We start from the raw sequence: 20578 nt of genomic DNA on the forward strand, positions 1-20578 counted from the left end.
CTGACACACTTTTCCCGCCATAAATTACTTCTTACTTTTTAAATGACATCCAATTAAAAATTTCTAATTTGACATTATAAAGAGAGAGAGATGGAGGGAGGGTGAAGTGAAACTTTTCTTTGACTTTGGACCCTGAAAGATGGCGTCGCTGCGCCCATCCAGAAGGCCAGGTCAGTTACCAGGTGCCCCCGGCACTGAGCCCAAAGGATTGTGGGATTACTGGGGAGTCTTCTGACTGATCAGCAAGACGGGCATCAGATCAATCAGACCGCGGGCAGACTTTGATGCCAAGCTAATCAATGAAGAGCCGCCCGCTTGTTAGCACCTTCAAAGACGGAACGAAAACAAACAGTACCCACTGGCATCTTCTCTCGCTCGCTCTCTCTCTCTCTCTCTCTGTCTGTCTCTCTCTCTCTCTCTCTCTCTCTCTCTCTCTCTCTCTCTCTCTCTCTCTCTCTCTCTCTCTCTCTCTCTGTCTCTCTCTATCTCTCTCTCGTTCTCACGCTGTATCTCTTTCTCATTTTCCCTCTGTTTATCCCTCTCTTTCCCTCTCTTTCTCTCCGCAAGGTCTAGTTTGCCAACAGGAAGCCATGCAACAACAGCGTGGTTTGCAACTGGCGTGCCCCCCCCCCCATGGCCCACTTCACAGAGCTGAAGATCCACCCCCTACTCGTTTCTAGAATATTGTTTTGGTTACCAATGATTGCCCTAAATCCCTTCCTAAACGCCTTCCTTCCTCCCCTTCATTACATGGGTGGAGCCTCACCCAACAGGAACTGCAGTTCTCTCACGCATACTGTACACTGTGTACAGTATAGACACACAGACACACTACACACACACACACACACAGCCTCATACAGTTCGCAGCCGCACACAAATACGCCAAATATGTGATGGGGCCCTAATAGGATCTTCGCCTTCATCTTCAACTCACACGCTCAAATCAATGGACGCCATGAAATCGAAATCCCATTCGATGTTCCTGACGGCCCCTTCAGGTTTTGTTATCTTTTAAAAGCGGCTGTATCTCATTTTCCATCTGGCTCTTTCAGCCGTCAGCGAGCATCCTCACTCACGCTCCGTCCTGCAAGAGAGCCCACATTCAGGACTGTGCATACAGGACCGTGTTCTGTCTATCTCAGGTGCAGAGCTTGTGCAGCATTTGAACAGTGGCTCGAGGGTACGATACCGTACATACTGGACATGCTGAGCCTGGAGCGTTTGAGAGCTCAAGTGTGTGTGTATGATATGAGTGTATGATATGTATTTACTGGTTTCCAATCAATGTTTACGCTTTGTCTAATGTGCTAACTCTCTCCTCCCTCCCTCCCTCCCTCCCTCCCCCCCTCCCTCTCTCCAGGAGCAGAGCCCCAGTAACCAGACGTCTCTGGCCATGATGCAGGAGCCCCAAGAGGTGGTGGAGGAGACGGTCACCATCGAGGAGGACCCCGGCACCCCCACCTCCCACGTCTCCGTGGTAACCTCCGACGACGGCACCACCCGACGCACGGAAACCAAGGTAGCCTAGCCAGAGGGCGAAGGAGGTTTTGAGTTTTTTTGTTGTTGTTGTTGCTTGTTGACGTCTTGTCCTGGGGTTCTCCCCGGTGGAGCGGGGGGGAAGGGGGCGGGGGAGGGGGTTGTGTTTTATGTTGCCACTCTTGGGGGAGCCCTTTGTCCTTATCGGGTTCTATTTTTGTTTTGTCGTTTCTATGAAAGGACATGTCAGCTAACATAAAGGTGAGTTGAACCAATTCCCCTCTCCTTTTTTCCCCCCCTTCCACTCACGCCGCCATCTCGTGTGTGTGTGTGCCCACATTATGCGCGCGCGCACCTCTCAGCCCCATTATCTGTGCTCCTCTCGGCATCACAAGCTCACCCCCTCCAGGCCTGAGCTCCTGTACGTACGCCACATCCAGGCCTCCCTGCTTTGATTCACCCCTTTCGGTCGGCCGCAATTTTTCCCCCCTTCGCTGGTCTTCCAGTTTCTCGGTTCGCAATGTGTTACAGGGGAAGCAGAGATCCTCTCTCTGAAGGGCTGGCTTCTCCCAGGCAGAGCCCAGGGTAGAGCTGGCACACTGAAGACCCTGAGTCTGTAATTAAAAAAAGCCCAGTTAATCCTTCTGTCTAACTGTGTGTGTGTGTGTGTGTGTCCTTGCGTGCTTCTCCTTCGGGAGCCCTGCAGCCGATTTACTAAAGGGGATCGGACACACACACACACACACCCACACACACACAAATAACAAGTAAAGCAGTATAAAACCCTAATCTGGGCTACTTAGGGTAGAGTGAGTGTTGGCGTTAAGGACACTTGACTCCACAGAGATGGTACGCACTCTGGAAGTCATTTTGAAGGGAAACGAGGATTAAACTGGGTTCAGAGACCTCATGGCTGCTTCACTTCTGCACTCTGACGGCAAACGCAGAAGTAAACAAAGCAGACGTCCTCTCCGCTCAGCCGACTCACCTCACCTCTCGCTCTCCTCCCTCTCCACCGACCCCCCCCCCTCCTACCTTTATCTACGTCTGTCCACACCCGTCTCTCTCTCTCTCTCTCTCTCTCTCTCTCTCTCCGTCTCTCTCGCTCTCTCTCTCTCTCTGTCTCTCTCTCCTTGATCTAAAGGGCGGAGGAGGGGAGTGGGGTGGGGTGGTGGTGGTTGGATGGATGGGGGGGGGCACCATATTTTGTTTAATGCTAAACACATTCATCTGGAGCTCCGGCAGTTGGTTGCAGCAGTATCAGGAGCCAACACACTGAAACAAACCAGAAAGCGGGTCTGTGAATTAATACGGATTGGCCCTCGAGGCTATCTGAGTGGTCCAGCTCTCCATGACGGGAATGGCTAAGAAGGCCATGAGTGTGTGTGTGTGTGTGTGTGTGTGCACGTGTCTATGTGGTGAGTGAGTGTGTGTGTGTGTGCACGTGTCTATGTGGTGAGTGTGTGTGTGTGCACGTGTCTATGTGGTGAGTGTGTGTGTGTGTGTGTGTGGCGAGTGTACGCACGTTTGTGAGGCGAGTGTGTGTGTTTGTTTGTGTGTGTGTCAGTTAAGAGTCCCAACACACAGATTTCCCTTGGACACCCTCCATCTCCACTCTGGCACGACACTCTGCTCTTTACAGAAGCACAATTAAAACAATATAAACAGTCTGGGTGGAAGGTAAAAAAGAACTAAGGTAGACCACACACACACATTGAAATCCCAGATAAACAAGCCCCAGAACGCAAGACTTCGATAGGCCTTCTTCAGTGTTCTGAAGCCAAGCTTGACACCATACTGGGACTACATCCTATCTTTGATATAGGTTATTCATCTCTCTTTGTTCTGCTATTAGACAACATGAATGATTCTGCTGGTTGCTTTCTAGTCCACGGATGGGTGTGTTAAGCAATACTACCGCACCAGTTCCACTTCTCAGGGATTTTCAGTGCGTTTAATCTCCATCCGTGATCCCTTGACTTCAGGGGGCGAAGGTCACCCACCACACCTTCCACTCACTGGTGGTGAAGGAGACCTGTTTGGGGTCCAATCCCGCCAGCCTCCTGTTCCTCGGAGACAGAACCAGTAAAGGATCCACATTTCTGGCTTGTTGTTGGGCTTGAACCCCTTTCCCTCCCTCCCTCCCCTCCTCCTCCTCTCCCTCCTTTCCCCTCCTCGTCCTCATTTTCCTCCTCTCCCTCCTCGTCCTCCTCCTCTCCCTCCTCCTCCTCCTCCTCCTCCCCCTCCTCCTCCTCCTCCTCCTCCTCCTCCTCCTCCTCTCCCTCCTCCTCCTCCTCCTCCTCCTCCCCCTCCTCCTCCTCCTCCTCCTCCTCCTCCTCCTCCTCCTCCTCCTCCTCCTCTCCCTCCTCCTCCTCCTCCTCCTCCTCCTCCTCCTCCTCCTCCTCCTCTCCCTCCTCCTCCTCCTCCTCCTCCTCCCCCTCCTCCTCCTCCTCCTCCTCCTCCTCCTCTCCCTCCTCCTCCTCCTCCTCCTCCTCCTCCTCCTCCTCCTCCTCCTCCTCCTCTCCCTCCTCATCCTCCTCCTCCTCCTCCTCCTCCTCCTCCTCCTCCTCTCCCTCCTCATCCTCCTCCTCCTCCTCCTCCTCCCTAACCCTCCCCTCTAACCCCAGCTGGTGTATCAGCTTCAGTTCACTGTGGAAGGGAATGTCACAGATTGTGAAACTCTTACTAGCTCCATAAAGTCTGAGGGTGACGCCTGTCCACCCCTTTAAAAAGTCTAACTGAGGGTTAGTAAACACTGGCTGGTTAGTGTGTGTGTTCTCCTAGCCACCCACTTGTCACACACACATACACTAACACACACACACACACACACAGACACAGAGAGAAACACATACACACAAATGTACGCAGACACACAAGAATGCTCAGTTACATGGGCACACACACATACACATCGTCTCAAAGGCACACACACACACACACACACACACCCGTGTTTAGAGATTCCCTTTCAATTTACTATCAGTTAGTTCTAGTCAGGCCAGTTTAGGAATCCCTCTGCTCCCTTCTACAGCTTGTTTGTCATGCTGTGATCTTCCCTGGCGATCAAAGTGTGTTTGCAACCTGTCTGATGGTGCCTCCCATCACAGCCAGCCCAACCCCCTGAGGAAGATGCTGGAACAAGCCCGATCTGGATGTCAGGGGTTGGAGACTGGTTCACAGCTGTCTAATCCACTCTCTCCCAGGGTCTGGTGGACAGCCACATGTAAGACAGACTGGAGGGTTGTGGAGGAGATCAGATTTTTCAACCTGCGTGGAACCTGTGCTGGTCAAAAGAGGAGGATATGGACGGGGATGGTTGATACGCCCTGCTCTCCCTCCCTCCTCAGTCCCTGAGTTTACTTCTCCCTTTCCCCAGCCCCCAGCCCCTGCCCCCTCCTACCCCTCACAGCCCCTGCTCCCCCTCCACTTCCCAGCCCCACGCCCCCAGCCCCCCGCCACCTGCCACCTCCCAAGTCCTGGCAGGTCTTCCTGGGGTGTGGTGGTCGCCTTGCCTGACTCTGTCTTCCAACCCTAGCCCAACTACCCCCACCCCCCCAACAACAAAAAGAACCCCCCCACCCCACCCCTCCCAACTCTAACCCGAGCCCCCTAACCAAGCAGCAGAGACACTCATTGAAGTCTGTTATTTTTAGCTCTGGTGGCTGGACCTCCAGCTGTTTTTATTAGGCTTGAGAATCAGACAAAAGTGGTGGTTTATTTTCAACATGAACGTCTTGATTATCATGCGAGTTCCAGGCAGTGGGGTGCTTCTTGCTGGTGAGGTGTGTGACCCACAGAGCTTCTAGTAATGGAGAAGTGAGCTCCACACACACTCTCACTGTAATTATCAGCAAAGCGGAAATGAAAATGTGTGTTCTGGAAATAGTTTATTTCCTTTAAATAGGCTCACAACAAAAGTTTAATCACAACAAACTTTAATGGGACCTTTGTGGTAATCAAGTCTGAGATTCCTCTCACATTAATCTGGGTAATTTAATAAGGACAACGCCTTAACTACCTCTGTGTGCTTTTTAATATCTCACACCCTTATAGCGACGGCTCATGCTTCATTGTGATTACGGAAAATGATTTCATGCCTTTCCTTATCTGAATTGTCTTTCTGACGAGGAAGTGAGGATGCCACATTCAATGTATTAACGCATTTAAGTCTTGAAATGGTCAAACAGGGTGAGGAGAGTTGAGAGGGTTTTTACGGGGCGTGTCTGCCCCTCGTCGGCAGGAGCAAGCTGCGTTCGCCTCGCCGGCCACGGTCGAATCCCCTCGGACTCACACACACACACACACACACACACACACCCTCCACAGCGGCGGTACATTTTCATCAACCTCATTAGTCGTGAAGATGAAGTTATGGCTGCGTGCAAAATGAAGGCCCCGGCGTGAGTCACTGGGCAGCAAATTGGTTTCGGCAGCCGCGGTTAGTAGACCTGAGGAGAAGAGATGCAGTCTGAACACTATAACCAGCCTGTAAGACAGACAGACAGACAGACAGACAGACAGACAGCAGACAGACAAACAGACAGAAAGTTAGAAAGAGAAAGAAAGAAAAATGAAAGAAAGAAAGCAAGAAAGAAACAGAAATGAAAGAGCCAGATGATGGGGTACTGATCTTCCATGAAGGTCCTTTCCAGGTTCTGCCTTGTTCCTCTGAGCGCCCGGTCCCAGATCTGAAAAACATGGCCTCCAAATCCTGCTGACCCACCTTCTATCTGCTCCCCAGAAACTAATACCACAGCTGCTTCTTTTCTCCTCACATGAGACTCCAACTCACCACATATATGAACAGAACCAACCACACTGTCAGGCCAACCGGGTTTCAGAATGCATGGCTTTTCAATGGATCGAGATAAATAACAAATGAATAGGAACTTTTATGAATCCAGTGGCCCAGCCGTTTTATAGAGCAATATAGATTGTACTCAGCCTCTGTCCCATTGGCCTGCCCGGTCCACTCAGATGCATCCCTGGACTGGTGTCAGCCACGACCACATCTCACTCTGGCCGTGACAGTGTGTGTGAGTGTAAATGTGTGCGAGTGTGTGTGTGTGTGACACCTGAACATCGCGGTATCATGTGTCCGAATTCTCCTCACGTTAGGCTGGCTCCCACCTTGTCCCCATGCAGTTGTCACACAGCTTTCGAACGCCAATCGTTTAAAATATGTACTTGTCAGTTCATAGCAGCCTACACATAAGGAGAGGAAGCTGTCGTCAGGAGACGAGTCAAGATAGCCTCCACTGTGCCTGTCTGACTGGCGTCGTGTTCATCTCCCTCTCTCTCCAGGTGACCAAGATGGTGAAGACGGTGACCACCCGGACGGTCCGGCAGGTTCCGCTGGGCCCGGACGGACTCCCCCTACCCGAGGGCTCGTCCCCGCTGGGCAGCTACACCGACTCCATCGACCGGCGCTACGCCAAGAACGGCGGCGAGCGCTACATCACCCCGCAGGCCACGTCCACGCTGACGCGCTCCTACAACAACTACAACGACTCGTACAGCGAGGCCGAGTACGGCCGCCACTACGGCCTGCACGACGGCTACGGCGACGTGACGGAGAACTACGGGAGCCTGTCGCGCGGCGTCAACTTCCGCCCGCCCCGCTACCCCTACCTGCCCAACAGCTACCGCCCGGAGAACAGCTACACCCTCCCCATCCGGAAGGACGACTACGGCCACGTGGCGCAGCCCCAGGTGCCCATGGGCACCAGCAGCGTGGACCTGAACCGCTCGCAGCCCGAGCGCTTCCAGGCGGAGCCCTACGGCCTGGAGGACGACCGGCGCAGCCTGGGCCCCGAGGAGGAGGAGCCGTACGAGCTGGAGCCCGACTACTCCACGGCCAACCGCCGCACGCTGGGCGCCAACCGCGGGCGCACCTTGCGGGAGCCGCTCCGCGACGGGCCGCGCGGCAGGTGAGGGGGCCAGGGGGAGGGATTATACCACACTTCGAGACTTAGAATAATTTCACCCCTTCAATACTTAGAATATTTCGCACGACAGGAGAACAAGATTTTACACGACAGTGGGATACGGGGGTTAGGATGTATGGGACTCGATGTGACTCTGTCTGGGGTTGGTTTCGCGTCTAGATGGCCCGGTCGACAGGAAAAAGCTCAATGGATGTAGCTTGCTTGAGAGACGGTCGCGTGAATAAGACATATTCTTGTTTTCCCGCCAGATATGGGTCTGGCAGTGGTCCGTTAGCCTACATGTGTAAACAGATGCATTTTCTGAGTGAGTCATTTCTACAGGCGGGCCGGAAACGAGGAGCTTTGATGACCATTTTCATGCAAATGGCGGAACACGTGTTTGTGTCAGAGAGAAAAGAGAGAGAAGGCTTGACGGGTGAGATAGAAGACATGAGGATGGCCGAGAGAGGGACACGGAGAGGAAGGGAGGGAGATTATTATAATTTCAAAAGAGGAGTGTGGTGTGGGGAAGGAAGGAGACAGAGCGATGGAAAACGTTTGATTTCAAACGTTTCGGCCACAGAGTGTCCTTAGTCAGTAAGAAACATTTTATCAAGGGAACTCTAACCCCTGGCTTCTTCTGGCCGAGGAAACCACCCTGTTAGCCGGCAATAAAGACCCCAAAATGGACTCTCACCTCCTAATGGCTCCCAATCACTTTCCCCTTGACAGTCCAGCGGGGCCGTCTCTCTACCCTCTCCTGCACGCAGACAGCAGAGAGAACCTCTCCAAGACCCTGAGATGGATTCGGAGGAAGGGAGGTGGAGGGGAGGCAAGAGGAAAATGGGTTTATGTTCGTTTTTGCTGTCATGTAAGAAGTTCAAAGGTGATGTCGAAGCGCAGAAGTGGCAGCGTGTTGACAGTGCAGGGTTTCCATTTCGGGAGCCTTAATCACACATGTACACTCACACGACACGACACACACACAAACCTCACTCACGGTCGCACGCACACACCCATCCACCCTCTCGCTGATTTCAAAGGCAGCTGTGTTTACATGTTGTGGTTAGTCTGGAGGAGGGAGGTGCTGTTTAATCAGAGCTTCCGTCTGCACAGACACGCTCTCGAACGCTCCCTCTTCGCACACGCAAACGCACACACACGCATAAACACATAACTTTCCAAAAGGCCTAAGATGAGTTTAGAGAGAGGGAGACCGAGAGACAGGCAATTTGTACTCGCGCCGTTTGAACATGTGTCAACACAAACACACGCGCGCACACACACGCACTCAGGCACTGTCAGGCAGACACATCGAACGGCTCGAGCGCAGTTCGTGCTCTCTCTTTCGGAGGACGTTATCTGGATGGGGACCGGACCCTCTCTCTCTGTTTAGAATGTGGAGGATCATCCCTCTCCCGGGCCCCTTGGCTCCTGCCTCTCTCCCTCGCACATTAGCACCTCCCACGGAACCGGGACCCGCGTTTGCCGTGATGAATGTTCGAATTAAAGCGGTTTATCGTCTGGCCTCTTTGGAAACCCTCAATTATGCGCCGGAGAAAAATTAAGATGTTTAGCGCAAAATGGCTTGCCGGGCCCGTGTGAGGTCGCTGTGGCGATTGTTCTGCTGTTACTGGGAAAATGAGAGCTCTCTGCTTTAAATACACTGTGTGTGTGTGTGTGTGTGTCTGCGTAGGTTTGCTGGCTGCCCTTGTGTGTGTTCCCACCTGTTCTCTCCTGCCTGTTATTTTCACTCTGTCCCTTGCTTTGCCTTACTTGTGTGTGTGTGTGTGAGTGTGTGTGTGTGTGTGTGTGTATGTGTGAGTGTGTGCGTGCCTGTGTGTTTGTGCGCACATGCAGCCTTTGGCAGCATGATTAATATCGGCTTTTGAACACTGCTAGACAATGGAGGTGTCCTGAGACCATCTTCTAATGACCGCTACCTCCCCGGATGACCCGCCCTGCACCTGCCCACCCGCCCACCTGCCCGTGGCACACACAGGGAATCACGGGTCACCACTAACACCCCCAGAGACCACCCACCCACCCACACCCCTCCTCCTCCATCCTCTCATTGGGGAATATAGAGAGGGCGTTCTAATGAAGTCTGGTCCACAGTGATGCGCCCAAGGAACACACATGCCATGTAGATTTCCCCTCTCCCCTCCTCTCCTTTCCTCTATTATCTTCCCCTCTCCCTTTCTCTCCTCTCTTCTCCTGTTCTCTCCTTCTCTCATCTCCTAGTCCTGTGTTTTCTTATCATTTGGCAACAAGAGAAACTTCACAACATTGTCAATCTAGCAACAACAAAAAATAAACACAACTTGTGAAAAACAGATAATGACATCAAAACAACCAAAGCAATTAAAAGTAAAAAGAGAGAGAGGAAGAAAAAAAAACATGTTTTGCCTGCTTAGAATTTTTCTTCCCAGAGACAGGCCTCAAGTGAATCGCAAATCAATGATATCATAATTTACGATTCCAAATAAGCAGTCTGTCGTGTGGCTAGTCAGTGAGACACTGCAGGCGTGTGGGAACCTTTCTGAAATGAGACACGGGGACATGTCTTCCGCGAGCGTGCTAATCCTTTCAGCTTCTGTCCTTCCAAGAGACTGCTGTAGCAGACGGTTAACGACCACATGGAAGGAAATGTGATCAAGATCGTTGACAGAAGACGAGAGGGGAAAATAGCGAGGTGGACGTCTCTCAGAAGCCATATTAGATATGCGTCGAGCGTCCCGGCTACGCCTACGCGCGCGTACGCAGAAACACAGAGACAGTAACACACACTGAGACGTGGACACACAGACACACACGGACATGCACAAACACACAGACACACACGGACATGCACAAACACACAGACACACACGGACATGCACAAACACACAGACACACACGGACATGCACAAACACACCGACACGCACACACAGCGAGGAGGGACAGCTTGGCAGGACTTTTAGCGGCTCCATTAACACGAGTGCGAGCCTCCGTGATGATCGCTGGAGCGTCATGTCCGCAGGTCCGGCGAGGCCTTTCACATCCTGTGAATGCATCCCCCTACGCACACAATGGCGCCAATTTAAATGCAAATCCTGACATTCCCATCACTCAGTCAGCGGCGGGTTGCCGAGCCCTCAGCATCAATTGTATGGAAGGAAATGTGATCAAGATCGTTGACATGAGTCCTATCTCTTCACTGTACCGTGTGTGTGTGTGTGTGTGTGTGTGTTGCGTGTTGCAGAGAGAGAGAGGATGCAGCGTAGGTGCATACACCTCATAGGGATGTCGCGTAATAGTGTGGCGCTCGTTACCTTCAGAGGGTCACTGCTTTCCCCACTTACGTGTCAGGTCCAATTTCACTTGGAGTTTGAGATTGTTGAGAAAGTGTTGTTGGATGCCAGGGTGTTTCAACACACACACACACACCGTGTCTTTTTCCACGTCACCAGGCCAGATGAGGAGAATTCCCTCCTGACCTCAGAGCAGCAGTCTCAGTCTTGATGTCTGGCTGTAGTGACCTTCCCTCTTCTGACCAGGAGCAGAGCCCGGGGCTTGTGGCGTTCCCCTCCGCGATCCTCCGACGCCGCTCAGACCCAGTGGGGGTGGTGTTGGACCCTCCCCCTCTGAGGCCGTCCACCCGCTGTGAGGAATGCATGTTTGGGTTCGCAACGGGACCTCCTCCAGTAGACCGTGTCGAGGTCTTATTTTGGGATGGCAGACACCTGTTTAAGAAGGACAAGGACGGTCACGGTGACGACCGCCGGGGCTGAGATAGCCAACCTTCCACCCACACACCGCTAGGCTAACGCTAAGTCATTCTACGTCAGCACTTTGTGTCAGCGTTGGTCGGATATGTCGGTACAGTTAGCCTCGCAGGGTCTTTCGCTACGTTTTGTTTCTCTTTGCATTAACTTCGGCGAACAAGCTTTTGCCATTGCTGTTTGAACGCCTCTTAGATTCTCTGCTGACGGTTTAGCCTGTGTACTCCATCATTATTAATACAGAGCCATCTTCTGAGTTAGTGTCATGTTGCAATGCCGGGCCAGGAGGCATTTCTCCCTGTTCATCTTGTATTGATTCCACTCTGCACTTAAATGTTGCAAAGCAGTGCTGTAAAAGCTGTTGGTGGGGCTCTCGTTTCCAAAACAACCACAAACCCACACAGTAATGTTCCCCAGCCCTGCCAGATAGCGCCCAGATTCAACATTCACAGGAAGACCTTTCCAACACGTAATTACCATAAAACTCATTAAAGTTCAAGCTTTATAGCGAGCAGTTCTCGCTAGCACCCATTTTGTCGCACCCATACATACATCAAATAAATGGTGGGAAACAGGCCTTATGTAACCGTGGTAAACAAGCTTCTCTGAGTTGGTGTGTGTGTGGGGGGGGGGAGGGGGAATGCTACAGGGTGCACTAGCATAATTGGTTTCCCCATCTCCCACTTCCTGTCTGTCCTCTTGCCTGTCACTTGAGTGGAAGGAAGGGCCAAGAGCAAGGAGTAGGGGAAGCAGAGAAGCCTTTCCGGCTCAATATCGCCCGTCCTACAACGCCATGGTTACCCCGTTACCTTGGTGACCCGGTACAAGACTACATCGTTCTGATGCAGCACGAGAGTAGATCATTCTGATGATGGCCACAATAACAGCATCATCACCTTTCAAGTGCAACATCGTACGGAGAAAAAAAACAACAGTGTGCGGGTGCAGTCTGTTACGAGACAGTGCGACAACAGGATCTCGCTAACGGGATCGCTCGTGCGTGTCATATCCCCCATTGGAGGACAAGGAGGAGCTGGTTCTTCTTCTATGGTCCACGTGAGGATAGAGGAAGCCCCTCTGCAGAGCAGAGAGACGTGTCGTACACGTGAGGGATGTGTGTGTACTTGTTTGTGAGCATGTGCGTTCACAGTGCGTGGGTGTGTACTTGTGTGTGTGTGTGTGTGTAGTACGTGTGCGTACGTTTGTGTACGTAAAGGTCTACTATGCCAGGGTGCTTGTGACACACACACACATACTCCAGAATGTGGAAGTTGTGCTACATCTGTGTGTGAGAGATGAAGCCGCTGCTATCCGAGCCAGCCCTGGTCCCAGAGAGACAGGCAGCATTAGCATAGTCTTTGGTGCCGGGACCAGAGCGGGTCTTGGGGGGCAGGTGGGGCTCAGAAGAACCTTCCTCTTGGGTGCTCTGGAGCTCTCTCTGTTCTCCTCTATCCTGGGGGAGGGGGGGGGGGGGGGTGACGCCATACCCCCCCCCCCCTCCCCCCCCCCCCTCCCCCCCCCCCCTCTTCCACAAACCCCTGGTGCTGTCTTGAAAACCTCAGAAGTGTTTCATTTCCCCCGATGACTTTGGCTTTGTAGTCAGCCCCGGTTACCGTTGGCCCTCGCCCTCTCTCTCTCGTTCTATCTCCTCCCTTTCCCTCCCTCCCTCTCCTTCTCTCCAGACTCCCCTCCTCCTCCCTTTCCCCTTCTTCCTTCCCTGTAAACTCCAACAACATCGTTAATAACACGAGGTGATAAGACGAATGTATACATCTGTAAACCGACAGGCCCTGTTCGTAATTAGGAGCGGGCTTGCGTGCGCGCGCGCGTTTGTTTACAAGCACTATTCCTCTGACAGAGCGCCTAATGACAGACCAGCTCCCGTGTCTGTCCTCTCCTCTGTTTACTCTCACGCCCCCGTGGTTTCACCTCTCCTTCACCCCTTCGCCGAGCTCTCTCCGTTTCCCTGCATCACTCACTTTCTCACCTTCCTTGAATTTCCCCCCCGACTCCCTCCGTAATCCCTCAGCTCGACAAATCCCGCTAGACTCTCTCCATATCTCACTCCCTCTCCCTCTTTCTCTCTCTCTCTCTCTCTCTCTCTCTCTCTCTCTCTCTCTCTCTCTCTCTCTCTCTCTCTCTCTCTCTCTCTCTCTCTCTCTCTCTCTCTCTCTCTCCTTCTCCTGCTCCCTCACACTCTCTCCCTCCTCTCCCTCTCTCTCTCTCCCTCCCTCTCCCTTTCCTCTCCTCTCTCTCTCGCTCTCTCTCTCTCTCTCTCTCTCTCTCTCTCTTCCTCTCTCACTCACACTCTACCTTTCCCCACTTACTCTTTCCCTCGCCCTCTCTCCCTCACTCACTCTCTCCCTCCTCTCTCCCCACCCAGAGGGTACGAGGACCCCATCGAGGCGGAGCTGATCGACGAGCGCCACCCCTACATCCACGGCATGTACCCGGCGCCCCTGGCCCAGCCCGAGCGCGGCAGCATGGCCAGCCTGGACCGCATGGGCGGCCGGCGCTCGCCCTCCATCGACAGCATCCGCAAGGACCCGCGCTGGCGCGACCCCGACCTGCCCGAGGTCATCGCCATGCTGGGCCACCCCATCGACCCGGTCAAGTCCAACGCCGCCGCCTATCTGCAGCACCTGTGCTACGAGAACGACAAGATCAAGAAGGACGTGCGCCAGCTGAAGGGCATCCCCGCCCTGGCCGGCCTGCTGGACCACCCCAAGGCCGAGGTCCACCGCAAGGCCTGCGGGGCGCTGAGGAACATCTCCTACGGGAAGGACCACGACAACAAGGTGGCCATCAAGAACTGCGACGGCATCCCCGCCCTGATCCGTCTGCTGAGGAAGACCAATGACATGGAGGTCCGAGAACTCATCACAGGTGAGGGGGAGTCTGGAGGCCTGCTGGGGTTTAATGACAGGAAGCGAGGCTGGTGGCTCCACCCACAGTGTGGCCGAGGGCTAGGGCCAAGTCTAAGGATAGAGCTAGGGCCGCTTGTGGCTTCACCCAGAGTTTAGTTTCTACTGGTCTACTGTACTTGTGGATACATCACAAAACACTGTGTTTGTACATCGGTTGAGTTTTATAATGACCATGTTTTATTCTAAATATGTTTTAATACATTAGTGGGTGTTTATTTATTGAACATTTTGGTTGGACTTCAAAATGTAAAAGGTAAACGAGAACCTTTTTACTTTCCCATCAGGGAAGGAACCCTGATGGTGACTCTGTGAACGGGACGGTTGCATTTTTACATTTCCTTCATTTAGCAGACGCTTTTATCTAAGCGACACACAAACAGTGTACATTCTATCCTCTGTGTTGTCTGTGAGGGCGTGCTGTCAGTGTAATCTGGCGGGCTGTAATCTGTACTCTTCCGTCTGAGCTTGGCGCAGGGCAAGGGTTAGGGTCCAAACCAGGCCAGCGTTATAATACCTTCGGTCTGGGGCGTGGTCCCGACCTGCTAAATGTCAGCGAGGGATCACAATGGCTCGTCTCTCTCCCGCCTCGCTAATCCTCACACAACTGGTCTGACCCGACACATATTCGGTCAACATGCTGGTAAGCTGGGAGTGGGTTAGGGGTCCCTTTTTGGACAGGCCAGACTCTTCACTCCACAGATCCCCCCAGTAGGCTGGAGAGACGTGACCTTTCACCTCGCCGCCGCAACGTGGTGTTTGCTTTCCGACAGGCCTCCCTTCCGCGGCTCTCCCGTTGAATACGCTGAGAAGCAGAGCTGGATTGTGTGTGTGTGTGTGTGTGCGTACAAGGAGGCTGCCTCTGAGAGAGATGTCGCAGTGAGGGATATGTGTGCCAGTAAACAACTGATGGCCCATACAGCACAACTTCACTCTCAATCGCCGCTAAAAATAACCTCCTAGCACAGCCCTGGGGAGGAGAGACAACTTCTCTCTCTGACTTCTTTTATAGATACCCTCATATACAGTTTCTCTCTCTGTTTCTCTCTCTCTCACACATTATATATATATATAATATAAAATAAATACACACAAATATATAGTGCAGTACACTGCATTATGGGTATATTTAGACACATCTTTTTATACTTTCATTTGTTTGAATTGACTGCATATACAGTCAATTGTATAGGAGAGAAATAGAAATAAGATATACCGTAGAGAGAAAATAACATTTACCCTCCCTCCTGCCTGGAGCGGCCAGTGCTGCTGGGTCTAGGAAAACAACCCCATCACAATGGCCTGTGCTTCCAGCGCAGGTCTGCAGCCTCTAAACTGTGTTTTTCTACAATTAAATATAATTGCTGGCTTTTAAAAATAGACTGTTTCGAGTTGGCCGCGTGCGTTTTAAAGGACTTGTGTTGTGCTGTTCCTAAAACCGCAGCGAGTCTCGCTTTCTGCAAGGAAAAGCTCGACGTGAAAGGAGCCAGATGGTTTCGCCGTCCCACATGCAAGAAGCGGTTATTAGTTCTGGAGCTTGTTCTCTCTCCCCGTTTCGCTTTCCTTCCTATCAGACCCTGGGCCGGGGGGTTCTCCAGCAAGCACAGGGCTGGGGAGATAGTCAAGGTGGTGAGTGGTGGTGGTGGTGGGGGAAATGTTCAAGCTTAACGTTTGGATGTACCCTGCACAAGCTGGGTCGGTTGGAGGAAAGGCAATTAAACAGGAGCTGTCTACACTCCCTAAAATCCCCTAGAACACACACACTCAGTCTCTGTAAGACCGGTCAGTATAGGCCAGCTACACCTGCCTTCCTGCTAAGACCACCACCCCCTCCCCACACCCCACCCCCTCCCCTCCCTTCATCCTCATCTCAGCCCAGATGTCTGCCTCTAATACATCTGCAGAGAGAGTTACGGCTGCATAGCTAATAGCATACACTCTCTTTCTCCCTCCTTCTCTCTCTCTCCATCTCTTTCTCTTTCCCTCCATCTCTCTCCCTTACCCCCCATCTCTCTCTCCCTCCCTTCATCTCTCTCCCTCCCCCTCCCTTTATCTCTCTCCTTTACCATCCATCTCTCTCTCCCTCCCTTCATTTCTCTCCCTTACCCTCCATCTCTCTCCCTCCCTTCATCTCTCTCCTTTACCATCCGTCTCTCTCTCCCTCCCTTCATTTCTCTCCCTTACCCTCCATCTCTCTCTCCCTCCCTTCATCTCTCTTCCTTACCCTCCATCTCTCTCTCCCTCTTATCCTTCTCTCTCTCCCTGCATGCCATCCCTCTCTCTCCCTCCCTGTTCCTCTCCCTTCCTCCATCACTCTCTCCCTTCGTCTCTCCCTCCCTCCCTCTCTCTCCCTCCCTTGTTTGTCTGCCTGCACATGATGGATGGGTTGAGGTGGCAGGGTTGGGGCTGGGGGGGGGGGGGGGCCAGCGGTAATGGGCCGGCCTAAGTGAGCGGCCCTTGATGGAGCGTCCACATCTGTAGCCGCAGAGCTCAGGAAATTGAATTAGGAGCCCAGAGCCACACGCACGCACACGCACACACACAGCGCGGGCATAGAGCCAGAGCATGAGTTGGGGAGGAAGAGAGGGATTCAAAAGAGAGGAGGGGGGGTCTGGTATGACTCCTTCGGGAAACGCGACGCAGCTCCTCGGCTTGTGGGGCACCTGTAGATGTGACGATGGAACGTACATAACAGGAACCCAGCCCAAACACCAAAGCTGTACAATGTTTCCAGGTGGAGCAAGCTACGGATAGATACATGGCATTACATGTTTATCCTAAGCTACATTGAGATAGCATAAAGTAGAGGATTTTCTTTTTCTTTTTTTCTTTTTTCTTGGGCGTATGTGAAGCCCTTTGTGACATGCTTGCGTGTAAAAATGGCTATCCAAATACATTTTGATTTGATTTTTGAGGATCAGAAGGGCCTCGTTGGAACAGCGTAGCGCTTACAGTATGCATTGTATATGCTGACAGTCATGGAAATAGGAAACATGTACTGTATACATAAACAGGCCATGTAAACGATACATATCAGATGTATCATATACAGATATGATGGAGTTATGGTAGTTTGGACACACTGCTCGGAAACATGAGATCCTAGTCAGGGGCAGGAAGGTCAGGGGGTCAGATGGCTGAGCGGTTAGGGAATCGGGCTGTTAATCAGAGGTTGCCGGTTCGATTCCTGGCTGTGCAAATGACGTGTCCTTGGGCAAGGCACTTCACCCTACTTGCCTCGGGGGAATGTCCCTGTACGTACTGTAAGTCGCTCTGGATAAGAGCGTCTGCTAAATGACTAAATGTTTTAAAAAAAAGGTCACCAAACAACAGTGGGGCTGCGAGTGTGATGTATGGAGGCGTCGGTACAAAGACATGCCTTTGTCCTCCAGACACAGCTTTAACTACGCGGGCTGAAGGACAGGCGCTATCCTGACCGATATGTCAGCCCTAATGTTCGACAGTGAAGGGCATGTTAAGATAGGCGTGGAGGCTTGCTCTCTCTGTCAGCGTGTGCGTACACATCTGAAGTTTGGAGGAGTTTCCTGAGGAATTGGAGGATATCTATCTCTAACGATAGAGGATGAATCTCCTTTCGGGCAAATCTCCATTCTTCACAAGACGGATTTGAGGCGCCTTCTCTGTATTCTGCTCGATGAAACATTCACCTTGTCCAAAGCCAAATGTGTTTCCAACAGCTTTCCCCTTTGTTTCCCATTTACAGAAAATAAATGAATGTTCCTACAGGTCCAGCTTAAGACCTAAATCTGACAAGAAACCTAGTCTTGGGCTGCAGTGTTCACCAACAGTGAAAAGTTTGCCAGAATGATTGCTTAATGCTATAGCTAACATTAGCATGGAGGACAGCCCAGCTAGCTTGTCGCGGCATGCTGGCTGCTCGTTGTGAGACTTAATGGAGTGACGCTAATGTCCTAGCGCTGGAGCTAATCAAGCCGTCAGCCTCTCGTGTTCCTAGCCATCCATCTCTGCTCTCTCCACCCAGCCCACGAACACAGCCGCTGCTGTTACATAGGTAAACAAATACACGCTGCCAAAGAGAACGGGTTTACACAGGATTACAATTCATTTATTTAGAACTTTCAGACGGTGCTAATAGGAGCACCACATACGACTTAGGTTACACTACTAGGAAACTGTTGAGAGGAACAGGACCATGAATCCCAGTGCACCAGTGAATGAACTTGAGTAAACTTGCATCTTGAAAATGAAGGAAAGAAGGAACTGGGATTAATAGTGAATTGAACTGAATTAAAAACACCAGACAGCAACATCTTTGTTTAGTGCAGCTTGTTCGACATCGATTCATGCCCACAATAAGTGGAGTCCTGTTTTTTTTTTTTTTTTTTTTTTTTTTTTTACAAATGTCGGATGGAAGCCATGTCTAGTAGATGGAGGCCTGGTTGTGCTATTATTGGATCTGGGCAGTAGTTTTCTCCAGGCACGAACACACCCAAGAATATTTTTACTGGAGAAGTATTTTTAGTTCAGTTTTTTCGTGTGTGCTTGTGCAGTCAGCATGATTTGACAGGGAAAATATTGACCGTGTGGAAACTTTAGGGATACAGTTCCTCAGAGCTGGGGAGTTATGACAGTTTAAGTGTGCTGCATATGGGCCATCTTTGTGTCTGTGTGTTTTATGCGAGGGAGTGTGTGTGTGTGTGTGTGTGTGTGCCTAAGATTAGTTGAAACACTGCTGCTGCTGCTATTATTGTTCTGTCTGAGTAAGAAATCTTCCTTGGTGCCGGGGGGGGGGGGAGAATACTTTCTGACCCCAGATGAAATCGTTTATCTTCCTACTATTTTGCTCCATCTCTGACTGGGGTGAGGACAAGGGATGGAGAGAGGTGGGGGGGTGGGTCCGGGGGCGGAGCTATGCTGGGGAGGGGGGTTGGGGGGTTTGTTAATAAAACTAAAGGCCAGGCCCTATGTGTGTGCCGTAGGTGGACTTTGAAGTCAATTTGTAATATTTCTTCTTTTCACAAACCCGTTGTTTGCTGCAGAACATCCATTTGTTATTGAGAAATCCCTCTTGACTCTCTCTTTATTGCAACAGTCATGGGGCTTGGGGCTTCTCCACTTCATCCCTCCCCTCCCTCTCCTCCCTCTCCTCCCTCCCTGCCTCCCTCCCTCCCTCCCTCCTTCCTTCCTTCCTTCCTTCCTTCCTTCCTTCCTTCCTTCCTTCCTTCCTTCCTTCCTTCCTTCCTTCCTTCCCTCCCTCCCTCCCTCCCTCCCTCCCTCCCTCCCTCCCTCCCTCTCCTCCTGTCCTCCCTCCCTCTCCTCCCTCCCTCTCCTCCCTCCCTCCCTCCCTCCCTCCCTCTCCTCCCTCCCTCCCTCCCTCCTTCCTTCCTTCCTTCCCTCCCTCCCTCCCTCCCTCCCTCCCTCCCTCCCTCCCTCTCCTCCCTCTCCTCCCTCACCATGTGGAGCAGGGATACAGTTGTTCTCTGCTGGCATAGGAAGCATTGTAACGGTTGATGCTATCCACTCTTTTACCACTGACCTCAAGCACTTCAGAAGCACCACGCAACTAACCTCTCTCCATCTCTCCCGCTCGTGTTCTCTCCCTCTATCTGTATCTCTCTCTCTCCCTCTCTCTCTCTGGGCAGGAACTCTGTGGAACCTGTCGTCCTTCGAGCCTCTGAAGATGGTCATCATCAACCACGGGCTGCAGACCATGACCAACGAGGTCATCATCCCCCACTCGGGCTGGGAGCACGAGCCCAACGAGGACTCCAAACCCCGCGACGCAGAGTGGACCACCGTCTTCAAGAACACCTCCGGCTGCCTCAGGTACCACGCCCGCCCCCCGCCCCCCGGCCCGGGCACGGGGGGGACGGGGAGGGTAGGAGGGTGGAGGGTGGAGTGTGGGAGGGTAGGAGGGTGGGAGGGTGGGTGGGTGGGAGGGTGGGTGGGTGGGGAGGGTGGGAGGGTGGGTGGGTGGGAGGGTGGGAGGGTGGGTGGGTGGTGGAGCCAGAGGTGATGGGATGGCGAGGGGAGGGGGTGGGGGGGTTGGGTGTGGTACTTGCACGTGCCTATCCACCCATGTATTGTGTATGGTGCAGATGAATATGCACGTGCTGAATGTGTCGAGTTTGGCACAGTAGTCAACGACCAACTGCTGTCCACACACACACACACACACTGTGGACCTGTTATGCTGCTTTCCGCTGTACTCTCTGTAGAGGAGCACTGGGACTCCACCTGTGTTTTGTTTTATCCACCTGTGTAATGGCGAACACTCAGACGGAAATCAATGCAGTGTTCGTCCAGCCACAGCACTTGTACCATTAGCGGGCCTATTAGCAGCGGCCGCACAGAGGGAGCCTCAGACCTGCGGCCGTGTGAGCTGGCCGCCAGACCCCCTTGATTAAGACCCTCCCAAGACCCAGAAGGCTTATCGCCATGGGTTACCTGAGATCCAGTCTCCTCGTCCTCTCTGTAAAAGTGAAAACCCAGCGTTAC

The 20578-nt window shown here is 52.4% G+C and overlaps 1 protein-coding gene across 2 annotated transcripts in view; it reads left to right on the plus strand.

The window, feature by feature from the left end:
• Positions 1 to 1363: 1363 nt before the first annotated feature.
• The window catches only part of arvcfb (ARVCF delta catenin family member b), a 48492-nt gene continuing 29277 nt past the window's right edge, over positions 1364 to 20578 (plus strand). For both annotated transcript variants that reach the window (XM_062451159.1, XM_062451160.1), the window contains exons 1-4: positions 1364 to 1522; positions 6787 to 7412; positions 13558 to 14060; positions 19723 to 19906. In XM_062451159.1, the coding sequence (XP_062307143.1) occupies positions 1397 to 1522; positions 6787 to 7412; positions 13558 to 14060; positions 19723 to 19906 (1439 nt within the window). In that variant the 5' untranslated portion in view covers positions 1364 to 1396. The remainder of the gene's footprint in view (positions 1523 to 6786; positions 7413 to 13557; positions 14061 to 19722; positions 19907 to 20578) is intronic.

The sequence above is a fragment of the Osmerus eperlanus genome, chromosome 25, assembly GCF_963692335.1.
Source record: "Osmerus eperlanus chromosome 25, fOsmEpe2.1, whole genome shotgun sequence".
Lineage (NCBI taxonomy): Eukaryota > Metazoa > Chordata > Actinopteri > Osmeriformes > Osmeridae > Osmerus > Osmerus eperlanus.